The sequence below is a fragment of the Poecilia mexicana genome, unplaced genomic scaffold (genome assembly GCF_051168715.1).
Source record: "Poecilia mexicana isolate PSO_F unplaced genomic scaffold, ASM5116871v1 scaffold_18, whole genome shotgun sequence".
NCBI classification, from domain to species: domain Eukaryota; kingdom Metazoa; phylum Chordata; class Actinopteri; order Cyprinodontiformes; family Poeciliidae; genus Poecilia; species Poecilia mexicana.
In genome coordinates this window covers 1,240,316-1,253,383 of record NW_028263387.1, presented here as the reverse complement: position 1 = coordinate 1,253,383, position 13,068 = coordinate 1,240,316, and the positions used below count along the sequence as shown (strand labels likewise).

Sequence of the window (13,068 nt, the reverse complement as noted above, 5' to 3'; positions counted from 1 at the left end):
GTCAGTCCGCTGGTCTATTTCCTCCCCTCCACCCCATCTTACGTTCGTTCATTCGCCCTCTCCTCCCACTCCAGGCGGCATTTCCCGTATTTTCAAACCCAAAGCGTGACAGGTTAGGTGGCAAGGTGAGTTTAATTAATCTATTAAACTCACTGAAGATGAATACATAAACTAAAAGCTGGATTGTAGACATTTTTTATAAGCATATTTGTTAGCCTGCCTCTTTGTTATTAAATTCAATATAATTTCAGATTTTTCTATAACTTTTCTTCTGGTTAACTTAGAAAGTGAGCTATTATTGTTACAGGTTAGTTTTCTAAACTACAAAAAAGCAACTGTTAGGGATGCTCAAATATGAAAAATTGGACTGATATTGATATCTGATAGTAACACCGGTATTATGCCAGATTTACCAATATTTCATTTTGTAATTTTTTTTATCCGATTACTCGATTAATCGTAAGAATAATCGCTAGATTACTCGATTACTAAAATATTTGTTTACAACAGCCCTAGTCAGTACCAATCTAAAAACCACTAATATTATGATTTATTCTAATGGCCTCAGCCAAGGGCTCGATGGCAAGCACAACGAGGGCGGGACTAACTGGATCTCCCTGTCTGTTGCCTCTGTACAGCCGAAATGACTCAGAGGTGATCCCATTGATAACAACTCTAGCTTGAGGGGATCTATAAAGAGACCATTAGAATTTTTTGTTTAATTCGTTATTTAGAATAAGTTTTTTGGTTAGTAAGTCACTTAATTAGTTAATTTTCAGGTTGGGATGTGGGTATTTCACGGTATAAATATTATATTATGCACATGGGTGGTCACAAGGTTTTTTACCAGTTTACCAGTCATCAGTCGCCAGTCAGAGAACAGGTGCAGGAGTCAGAGCAGGAGAAGGAGAATCCTGTGAAGCCTGTAACCTTTTGCCTGAACTATGAAATAAAACAACCAAAGAACTGCATTTCGTCTTTTTGATCTTTTTGGGCTGCGTAAGCCAGAATCCATGGTGCATCAGGTGACTATTTGAGTTAGATTCACCTTTTGTTTTGATCACCTTTGAGTTTTGAGGGTTTTTTTATTTTTGAATTTAAGTTTTGGGGACAAATAGTCACTACACCAGGTGATCGGCAAAGATCGGCCTCATAGGTGATTGGTATTGGCAGCAAAAAACCTGATTGGAGCATCCCTACTATCAAGCACAGGATCTAAACAGAGGCTAAAGTCCCCTCCAACTACTAGAAACCCTGGTGCTTGGGAGACCTGAAGAAAACCTTCCTGCATAAATAGACCATCGCCATAATTAGGTGCATATATAGAGGTGCATATATATTCAAAAACATCCAGGATTCTGAATTCATTTGCCCTTGTACCATGATAAATCTACCTGAAGGGTCAGATATAATTGCAGTAGCAACAAAAGTAAAGTTTTTATGCAGCAAAATTGTTGTTCCTCTCGACTTTGAACTAAATGAAGAAAAATATTTTGAACCCACCCAATCTCTTTTTAGCTTTTTGTGCTTCCTGTCAGATAAATGTGTTTCTTGTAAATAAATGATATCAGGTTTAAATTTTTTCAGGTAGCTATAGACTCCTTTGTAATCAGAAGGATCAGGATGGATCACCATCCTCCTCGCCAGTTGTCGAGGAGCCAATATGGATCTGATACACTGTCTCTGGAGAAGTAGACCTAATGGTGACCTCGAGTGTCAGTCATCTTAACAATCCATTCTGCTCCAGTTCTGACTTGGTATTAATAGTCAGTGATCACTGGTCGTGGATGCCTGCTGCCCCCATTGTGCCAGGGTGTTGATGAATTTAAAGGCTTCTTCTGAGGTATAGAAAAAGCGGGTTCCTCCGATATTCGGTTGGACATCCAGGCATGCAGGATAGATAGCACATAGCAGGAGATGTTTCTTGCTTTAATTGCTTGCGGGGATGAGATGTTTGCAACATCTGGCTAATTCTGGACTCATATCAGAGAAAAAAGTACATTTTAATGTTGTCAAAACAGACATTTCCTCTCTTTTTAGCCAAAGCCAAAATTTTCTCTTGATCTTGAAATCTCAGGAGACGTATCAGGATGGGTCTCGGGGTGGTACGAGGTGGTTCACCTGGTCTGGGCTCCATAGTCACGGTCCTGTGTGCTCGTGCAATTTCCACCTCCAGCCTTTGAGCTGCTGCATCTGGGCCGCCAGCTCCCAACACCTCTGGTATCCAAGTTGTGAAGAATTTCACAAGGTCCGTTCCCGCAGAGCCTTCTTTTAGTCCCAACACTCAAATATTATTTCTCCTGCAATGATTTTCCAGCCGGTTGATTTTCTTTTTAAGGAACTCGTCACCTTTTAGCTGTTTCGTCAGCTGTTTAAACTCATTTACAGCGTCCTCAGTATCACTGATTCGATTCTCAGCCTCAGGCTGCAGTGGTGCAGTTGGTAGCACTGTTGCCTTTGAGCAAGAAGGTTCTGGTTCAATCTCTGGGCCGGGTTCTCTCTGTATGGAGTTTGCATATTCTCCTTCTCTCCTTGTGCATGCGTGGGTTCTCCAGCTTCTCCCCACAGTTCAAAAACATAACTGTCAGGTTAATTGATTTTTCTTAGATATGGATGTGTGGGCTGCATATGTTCTCCCTGTCCATGCGTGGGTTCTCTCCAGGTACTCTGGCTTCCACCCACAGTCCAAAAACATGACTCGGTTAATTGGTCTCCCTAAATTGCAGAGGAGGGCTTAATAAATCTGCAATTAAGGACGCAGCCCTGCGTCTCCAATGCCAAATCATGGATTCGTTCATGCCAAGTTTACTGCCGTGCAGCGGCTCCATTTCCCTCCTGTACTACCAGATCAATAGCCCTCAACTTAAAACCTGCATCATATGAACTTCTGTATTTGGTTTCCATGATGAGGGGGTATGAGTTTGAAAACATTTTTCACTCATGCCTGCTGCTAGCATGTGCTTGTTCTAAATGAAAATTAGCGCTTTCTTCTTTGATTTCCAATTTTGACTTCCAATTAGGGCTGAAACGATTCCTCGAATGATTCGAGTACCTCGATTACTAAAATTCCTCGAGGAAAATTTACCTGCCTCGAAGCTTCGTTAATTTATGTTTAATTAGTTAGCGCACCGTGTTCCGGCCGGGACTTCATTTGCGTTGCGCGGAGCTCTCACTTCCGCCTCTGAGTTGTTGACAAAAGCTAAGTCTCAGCGGCCTAAAGTCCAATCTTCAAGATTGGCCCGTGGGGATTTTATTGATTGATGATAATGCCCGACTTTTTATCGTTTTTGGGGAACCAATAAGCATCCTTAAAATGACTGGGGCATGCCTGGAGTACGGCAGCATTTCTCCTCCGGGGCTGCTGGTTGAAAGCGAACGGCGGGAAGAGCGCTGAGGTGAGCGGATAGCCTGAACAGGGCGGGCGGCTGAGTAGCTGATGCTTACCGTGTAAATGTAGCTTTACCGACGAACCGCACAATAAATTTCATATCCCGGTCTGAAGAAACGGGTGGCGGAGCGCATCGTACATGGCTGGTAGATGAGTTTCTGAGTGTGACCAGTGAAGGTGTCGCAAATATCCCGTATTGCTTCCCCCCGTGTTCGTCCCCCGGTCTAACGGTTCGTCAGTCCGCTGGTCTATTTCCTCCCCTCCACCCCATGTTCGTTCATTCGCCCTCTCCTCCCACTCCAGGCGGCATTTCCCGTATTTTCAAACCCAAAGCGTGACAGGTTAGGTGGCAAGGTGAGTTTAATTAATCTATTAAACTCACTGAAGATGAATACATAAACTAAAAGCTGGATTGTAGACATTTTTTATAAGCATATTTGTGAGCCTGCCTCTTTGTTATTAAATTCAATATAATTTCAGATTTTTCTATAACTTTTCTTCTGGTTAACTTAGAAAGTGAGCTATTATTGTTACAGGTTAGTTTTCTAAACTACAAAAAAGCAACTGTTAGGGATGCTCAAATATGAAAAATTGGACTGATATTGATATCTGATAGTAACACCGGTATTATGCCAGATTTACCAATATTTCATTTTATAATTTTTTTTAATCCGATTACTCGATTAATCGTAAGAATAATCGATAGATTACTCGATTACTAAAATATTCGTTTACAACAGCCCTACTTCCAATGATTCACTTCCTACAAAAGAGCCCCAGGGCGGTTGAAGAAAAATCCACAGAAAAGCTGCACCAGGCTACAAGCCGCATAGTTCAAAGCCTGGGAAAAAAGTAGCAGCTTTATAGTCCAAAAAATACAGTATTTGTGAACAAACAGAGCACAAACTCAAAGATTAAACTCACATTATTAGATTGTAGCTGTGGTAAAAAAAAAACTAAATAAATTTTTAAAAAAAACTAATGAAGATTGTTCTTTGTGCTTTTATAAAGTAAACTTGCCAGCTCCTTAAAATCTTAAATTTAAATGGTAATCCATTTTAAATATTTTAATATATCTATGCTGAAGGTAAAGGTAAAGGTAATTTTATTTATACAGCACATTTTCAGCAATAATGCAATACAAAGTGCTCTACAGGAATTAAAAAGGAAAAACAAACAAAATAACAAACCAAAGGAAAGAGCAAAAAAAAAGAAAAAAAGAAAAATAATCTAATGTTGATCTAAACCAGAAGTCTCATTCTCGCGGGCCAACTGCGGCCCACAGGACGATGTCTCATGGCCCCCACCGTGATATGACAGTATAACATTAGTGCAGCCCACAGGGTGAGCGGACCTCTAAAGTTAGTCCGGCCCGCCGTTCCTCGTCAAGGCCTGACATTCGGTGCTAGGCTAAGCTACGCCGACTTCATGCACGCTACACTTGTAACAATAGTGTGGCGGATGATGGAACAGTCCGGTACCAGTTTCCCTTTCCTGCAGTTGCCATTCCGGTACTTTCTACCATTAACAAATGTCACGATTGGGTGTGCTGTGGTTGCACAGGAGTTAAGCACAACCCACATATGGAGGCCTTAGTCCTCGACGCAGCTGTCACAGGTTCGATTCCCGGCCTGGCGACCTTTGCCACATGTCTTCCCCCTTCTCTCATTACCCACTTTCCTGTCAATTAACTATCAAGTAAAGGCCACTAGAGCAAAAAAAATCTTTAAAACTAAACAAATGCCATGATCAAACGCAGAGAGAGGTGACTGCTCGTCATCTGCTGACAAGTAGAAGCGGTAATGACGTCACACGTCGAGACGTTCTCCTTACATTGCTAGCTGGCTAAAGACTTCTATAAAACGCAGAACAAGAGTGACGCCAAGTGGAATAAACTTAGGGTGCGTTCACACTGCAGCCTAAAGTGACCCAATTCCGACTTTTTTTTACGTAATGCCACCTGTATCTGATCTTTTCATGACAGTCTGAACAGCACAGGTCAGATATGGGTCAAATGCGACCCATATCCGATACGTATCCAGTTCAAATGCGACCTAACGTCCAGGCCGCATTCATCTGAACTGAACGTCACTGATACTCAACAAATTCTGCTTCCTGATATGCGCAAGCAGAAAGAAAAACAACAACCAAGACAGACTATAATGAGGATTATGTTGTTAATATGCTACTCCGGTTGGACAACAACTTCAAATATGTAGGTAAGCTCCACCGTTAGCCTCCATTTTTACTTCCGCAAACACTGAGCACTTCTTCTTTTTATGGCGGTTGGCAGAACACTGAGAACGCTGATGCTATGGCGCCCTCTACTGCGCATGCGGGACACTTTCAGGTCGTTTTCTCGTTCAGACTGCAGAACGCATACAGGTGAGTAGAAACAGTTTCTAACAAGTAGTAGTATAAAAAGTAACTAAATAGTGACTGTTCCTGTATTTCTGGATTCTAAGTTCGATGTAATTCTAATTCCTTTTCTGGGCTGTAGCAGTACGAGTCTCTGCATAAAAGTTATCTAGGAATTATAATGTTGATCTAAATTGTGCGTACTCCACAATTTCTGATATTACTAATAAACTAAAATAATCTAAAATAATCATTTTCTGAAACCACTAAATAAAATTTAACAGCATTGGTAATCTCAGTAAACAAATATTAAATTTCTATATCTGTGGTCTGTGTTAAAATGACAGCATTTAAGGTTAAGGGGCTCCTCAAGCCCGGGGAGGGGGCGAGGGGGTCCGGAGCCTTAAGCAGTTGCTTAGTTCATTTACGGCTTGGGCCAGTTGTAAATGTGATCAGCATTACATAGTGTTTTTAGATGCACTAACTCCTGACTTAATTTGGATTTAAAAGAAGTGAAAATAATTGATATTTATTTTAATTATAGATTTTTTATTTATTGCTTTTAAGAACTCTATTGGGTTCAAGTAACATAATTACCTAGTAATATTTACCTTTCCTGTCAACGTAAAATTTTTAATAAAAAAAACACAGTGGGCCGCTGGTGCACTGCTTAACAAGTTTTCTAGTGGAAACCCTGCACTCTTTTATATTACAGCACAGACGTTTACAGTTCTATAATGGTGGAATGGTTTACATCTTCTTTCAACAAAGAACAGAATGTTTAAGAGCAGAAGAAAGGTTCAAAAGTCCGTCCAACAACTAAAGAAGAGTTTGGATGGGACACAGATAATAGCAAAGGTAGAGCTTTGTGGTGAAGAAGGGTACTTGTTATGCACAACATGATAAGTATTAGTTATTGGACACATTAAAATGATTGAAAATTTTAAATGTTTGTAATATTTTTCAACAGCAGTCATCATGTCAGAACAAAGGTATCAGCAGTTACCAAGTGTCAGCATCATTTTTCCCTTTTTGTCAAGCTGCAGACTACATCAAGACTTCTTGCATCCCTGCAATGCGAGACCTAGAGATTCAAACTTGTGAACCCAATATTAGTTAAAAATCACTGCAGTTATATATTAATCTTTTCCCCCTCTGAAAAAGAGACGTCAAATAAATTGTTAAGAGTCTAGCATGATTGTGATTATGACAAGATAATTTAAATTTGTGTTTTCAACTGAATGAAGTACATTATTTATTCATACATTATTTATTCACTCAGAAGGTAAAACTGAGGTATAAGGTTGAATGCTCATCCAGCTCTGCTTGCAAAGAAGACATGCAATCTTCCCCCCAATAGAGCTATAACTGGTGGTAAAAGTAAAAATGAAAGAACCTACGTGAAGTCTTGGAGGATGACACGGGCCGGCCTGAACGGTACCTCCACACTTTGAGTCTGGGTTTGCTGCCAGTTTAGGATGTTTTCCACATCTAAGCTCTTCACTAGAAACTCGTCACAGTTTCTGATGGCTGATTCCAACAGCACCCGGACAGAGAACGGGAGCCTGTCTGAGGAGCAGATAGATAGTGGCAACAAATACTCATGACATCTGATGATTAGAACAGGTTTCACCCAAGATTCATTTTGTTGTTACCATATCTGGGATCTCCGAGTTTAAGAAGATTGAAAAACCTCTGGCCTGGTACCTCGGGGCTAAGAGGCTCCACTATATGTTGGAAAGGATTGTTTCCTGCAGCAAGCATCCTCTTCTTCGTGTATGTAGTAAGCTAAATGAACAGAGAAATGTTTATAAGACTCTTAAAAACACTGCACATGTAGAGAGAGAGCAGTGTGTGGTGGGTAAATCCACATACCGAGTGCGTGAACTTCCTCACAGTGTAAATGGATTAGCCAACACTGCAGTGCATACACAGGTGAAACAAGTGGCCAATGAACTCTCAGCTGAAAAACCTTACATAACCCACATTCTTTACCAATCTGTGAAATTGTCAAGGAGAAAAAGAGCACAGGTAAATATGAAACAAGTCATCTCTTTTTTTTTACAAGCAGTGGGAAAGGAATGGAGATTCAAAACAAGTTCTGCCACATGATTTCCTGGATAGAAGTTTTGATGTGGCAGAGTTCAACTGATACGCAGCATACTTACTCGGTGACAAACACCACAACATAAACTAATACAAATAAATGCGCTAACAGTGACAGGCAGTTGCTTAGTATTGGCTTAGTATTCACTAGAATTAATATGTTATTACATTAACGCTGTTATTTCCCAGAAAGTCGTGATTCCAGCTCTACTCAGCTCCATTATGGGACTTTCATTCATGCTTCCAGCACTTCTATTCCACTGAGCCTCTTGCGTCACTTAGCATTAGCTAAGCTCCTTAGTAGAACATTGTTGCCAAACACCGTTGGTCTGAGAACATGGAACGAAAGTAATAATCACACAGACATCGCTGCAAATTTTATTTTTTGCTTCACAATGAGCATAAATTGGTATTGGAAAGGCAATGTTAGCTAACTTAGTTACAAATCAAAGGCAACGATGAATTAAAACACCACATTAGTAATGAAAGTAACTTACGACATGCCTCCTGAACATAGTTAACCCTTTAGTTAATAGCTGTTGATAAGTATAAACTACTTACTTTAATCTGTAGCAGAGGCGACAACCCAAAACAAGACCCACGGACTCCACTGTGACAGCTCTGTTGTTCCGCAGTGGTTGGCTCAACTTCCGGTTGGACTTTTTTTTTTTTTATTAACCATCAAAGCATTTCAATACGCAGTGCTGAATGTAATGTTTTTTTGTTTTTTTTAACAATGTAAAAAAACATTGTGGAATAAAAAATGTCGAGGATATCAGGATATATTTGATCTTTTGAAACAATGTATGTTGTATAATAGGATATAGTTGTGTTTTGTGTCATGTGGTCCACACTTCTTATCGGTTGGTGGCGGTAATGCTCACCTAACGTTTTTTGCCAACCGCCAATAAATTTCAAGAAGAAAAATAAGAAAGTCGTTACATTATATCTCTTAACGGGAGGGCTGCTGAATAAAACTATATGATGAATTTGACTGATCTTTTTTTCCGAATTCTAACTGTACTCTCAGAAGTCAGAATTACACCTGATAGTAACCAGCTTCAATAACGGAGATAAGAATTGTACAGGTCAGGAGGAAAACGAACTTTCTGGAGGAATGTTGTATTTAAGTTGTTTGACGTGGCTGATTAAAATCTGGTTTCCAGACAGTAACTGCACCTGCCTTACTCCATCTGGAGTATCTGGACCTCCGGCAGTAAAAAGAAAATGAACAAAAACGGTGTGATATATATTGAGAAATAATGGTATAACACCGCGGTAAAGCTAGGAGGTCTTGTGAGAAATTCTGTTCCCCTGTGAAAATCTGTTCCCCCTGTGTCGGGAGCGCGCATTGCAGCCAGAGAAGTGGATTCGGCGGATCTGACCATTTTCACGGCGCTTCTGATCGATTTCTCGGTAAAAACTACTCATATAATCATGTCAGTGTTGTAACTTTCAGTTTAATCGGCAGCTATCAAAATAAAAATACATACGTAAATAAACGAGGTCTGGTGTGGAGGTCTTTTTACGCTGTTTTGTGTTATTTTAAACGTGAAGAGAATCGATCTTTTTTTTCAGCTTTTGTCTCGTAAGCCTCACAAATAAAAGTCAGTCAACAAACACAGGTTCCCAACACGAAGTGTGCATTTATAATTTTTCATTTCTGATAAAGGAGGAGGGAAGCTGGCTGATAGCAGGGCACAAAAATAAAGACTTCCTGAAAAGATCAGAGTGTAAACTTTTTGGCCAGTCACGTTCTAATGATAAATAAGGAAAATAAGGAAATGTCTAGTATGCTATCACACATAATAATTTTTGAGAATTTGGAAACAGTTACTTTTTATTTCCCAAAGTTATGGGGGAGAAGAGGAGAGAATGGATATTTCACCAGCCTGATAAAATCTGTTCCCCCTACTTAAAATGGAAACAAATTAATTTACCTTCAAGTCTTTTGCTGTGTTGATTCCACTCATTATCAACAATAAATCCTGCAAGTTTGAAAACATTTGCTCTATTTTTGACAAAGTTAGGATGGGGGAACAAAATATTTTAAGCACCTGATAAAATCTGTTCCCCCCCTTAAAATGGAAACAAATTAATTTATCAACAAAGTCTTTTACTGTGTTGATTCCACTCATTATCAACAATAAATCCTGCAAGTTTGAAAACATTTGCTCTATTTTTGCCAAAGTTAGGATGGGGGAACAAAATATTTTAAGCGCCTGATAAAATCTGTTCCCCCCCCTTAAAATGGAAACAAATTAATTTATCCACAAAGTCTTTTACTGTCTTCATTCCCTCATCATCAACAACAAATCCTGTGATTTTCATAACTTTTGCTCTATTTTTGACAAAGTTAGGATGGGGGAACAAAATATTTTAGCTTTCAGCCACCTGAAATAATCTGTTCCCCCTACATGAAATGGACATGTACAGTGAATTATTTTCTTTGTTACCTAAAATGTGAATCATTAAATGAAGCTGTTTATTTCAGTTTGCAGAAAAAACTCCTAGCAAAAGAGGTTGTGGATTTTCCTGTTTCCACTGCGGCGTCTACAGCATGAGGTTGGACATTGCTGTGAGACTTATTCTTAACAGTGGTTGTTATAACATTAATTAACAAAAATTGTTTGTCTATAGCTTAATAATTTCATTTCCTGTAGTTAATTAAAAGTAGATGCGGTTGAGGGTCAAGAAAACCCCCAACATCCTGCATATGAACATTATTAGAAAAAATTAAAAATGTGACACTTAAAATCTGGACTAGATTATTCTCCTCTTCAAGAAGAAGAATTAGAATTGATTTTGAAAAAGACTGCATGGGACAAGTGTGAATGGTAATCTCATCTTTATTGAAGTCTGACAAATCACTTAAAGGTTTCACAAATCCCAAACATGGATTAAAATATTCTGCTATTAGTTGAGAATAATTTAGTGTAGATTTGAAGAGTCTAGGTGTGAGTTTTGGAGTTGGAGCAGGTCTCATGTGACACAGATCCAAAAAACATCTGAAATTAACCTTTATTGAAGTTTCAGTTATTGTACTTATTAAGTGTTCATATTTAACAATTTTGTTAAATAACTGTTTTCACATGTTGATGTATTAAGTTTGGCTAAGTACATATTTTTTTTTATCAAAACATACAAATTATAGTCATGACAAAAATTTTCATTAACACTCAAAATAAGAATATTAATGTTATAACAACCACTGTTAAGAATAAGTCTCACAGCAATGTCCAACCTCATGCTGTAGACGCCGCAGTGGAAACAGGAAAATCCACAACCTCTTTTGCTAGGAGTTTTTTCTGCAAACTGAAATAAACAGCTTCATTTAATGATTCACATTTTAGGTAACAAAGAAAATAATTCACTGTACATGTCCATTTCATGTAGGGGGAACAGATTATTTCAGGTGGCTGAAAGCTAAAATATTTTGTTCCCCCATCCTAACTTTGTCAAAAATAGAGCAAAAGTTATGAAAATCACAGGATTTGTTGTTGATGATGAGGGAATGAAGACAGTAAAAGACTTTGTGGATAAATTAATTTGTTTCCATTTTAAGGGGGGGGAACAGATTTTATCAGGCGCTTAAAATATTTTGTTCCCCCATCCTAACTTTGGCAAAAATAGAGCAAATGTTTTCAAACTTGCAGGATTTATTGTTGATAATGAGTGGAATCAACACAGTAAAAGACTTTGTTGATAAATTAATTTGTTTCCATTTTAAGGGGGGGAACAGATTTTATCAGGTGCTTAAAATATTTTGTTCCCCCATCCTAACTTTGTCAAAAATAGAGCAAATGTTTTCAAACTTGCAGGATTTATTGTTGATAATGAGTGGAATCAACACAGCAAAAGACTTGAAGGTAAATTAATTTGTTTCCATTTTAAGTAGGGGGAACAGATTTTATCAGGCTGGTGAAATATCCATTCTCTCCTCTTCTCCCCCATAACTTTGGGAAATAAAAAGTAACTGTTTCCAAATTCTCAAAAATTATTATGTGTGATAGCATACTAGACATTTCCTTATTTTCCTTATTTATCATTAGAACGTGACTGGCCAAAAAGTTTACACTCTGATCTTTTCAGGAAGTCTTTATTTTTGTGCCCTGCTATCAGCCAGCTTCCCTCCTCCTTTATCAGAAATGAAAAATTATAAATGCACACTTCGTGTTGGGAACCTGTGTTTGTTGACTGACTTTTATTTGTGAGGCTTACGAGACAAAAGCTGAAAAAAAAGATCGATTCTCTTCACGTTTAAAATAACACAAAACAGCGTAAAAAGACCTCCACACCAGACCTCGTTTATTTACGTATGTATTTTTATTTTGATAGCTGCCGATTAAACTGAAAGTTACAACACTGACATGATTATATGAGTAGTTTTTACCGAGAAATCGATCAGAAGCGCCGTGAAAATGGTCAGATCCGCCGAATCCACTTCTCTGGCTGCAATGCGCGCTCCCGACACAGGGGGAACAGATTTTCACAGGGGAACAGAATTTCTCACAAGACCTGCTCTGACTCCAGCCGGCCCAGCACACAATATACAAGTGCGCGGTCGCTCAAGACATTATGGTACACCAATTTACGTGCTGATTTCATAATAAAAGCGCACATCCGGTCCATGTTTGAGCTACTCAAATCCGGCCGCAGCATTTGCAAACAGAAAATAATATATGCTGAGAAAGTAATACAAAACTAATACTATATATATATATATATATATATATATATATATATATATATATATATATATATATATATATATATATATATATATATATATATATATATATAGTCATTTTTATCTTTTTCCCCTAAGTTGCCGTGCCCATTGCTGAGAAACTCTCTGTTTCCAAAGACTCCTACCACTTCTGGGTGACAGAAGAACAACTCTAGAACAGAACCAGAAAGTGGCAACCAGATCTGATGTGTAATTTCAAAATAAAAGCCTATCAAAAAAGTCATTTTTATCTTTTCCCCCTAAGTTGCCGTGCACATTACTGAGAAACTCTCTGTTTCCAAAGACTGCTACCACTTCTGGGTTACAGAGGGACAACTCTAGAACAGAACCAGAAAGTTGCAACTAGATCTGATGTGTAATTTCAAAATAAAAGACCATTAAAGTAGTAGTTTAGATCTATTCCACCCAAGTTGCCGTGCCCATTGCTGAGAAACTCTCTGTTTCCAAAGACTGCTACCACTTCTGG

General features: G+C 38.6%; 1 protein-coding gene across 3 annotated transcripts in view; it reads right to left on the bottom strand.

Annotated features, from left to right (window-relative positions):
• The window catches only part of aco1 (aconitase 1, soluble), a 43,148-nt gene extending 34,085 nt beyond the window's left edge, over positions 1-9,063 (bottom strand). The window contains exons 1-5 of one of the 3 annotated variants that reach the window (XM_088016111.1): positions 8,414-9,063; positions 8,021-8,181; positions 7,622-7,745; positions 7,402-7,534; positions 7,147-7,315 (exon numbers count right to left, since the gene is read on the bottom strand). In XM_088016111.1, coding sequence (XP_087872237.1) covers positions 7,147-7,315; positions 7,402-7,510 — 278 coding nt within the window. In that variant the 5' untranslated portion in view covers positions 7,511-7,534; positions 7,622-7,745; positions 8,021-8,181; positions 8,414-9,063. The remainder of the gene's footprint in view (positions 1-7,146; positions 7,316-7,401; positions 7,535-7,621; positions 7,746-8,020; positions 8,182-8,413) is intronic. The other 2 variants (XM_088016110.1, XM_088016112.1) reach the window with 2 other exon arrangements.
• Positions 9,064-13,068: the final 4,005 nt, after the last annotated feature.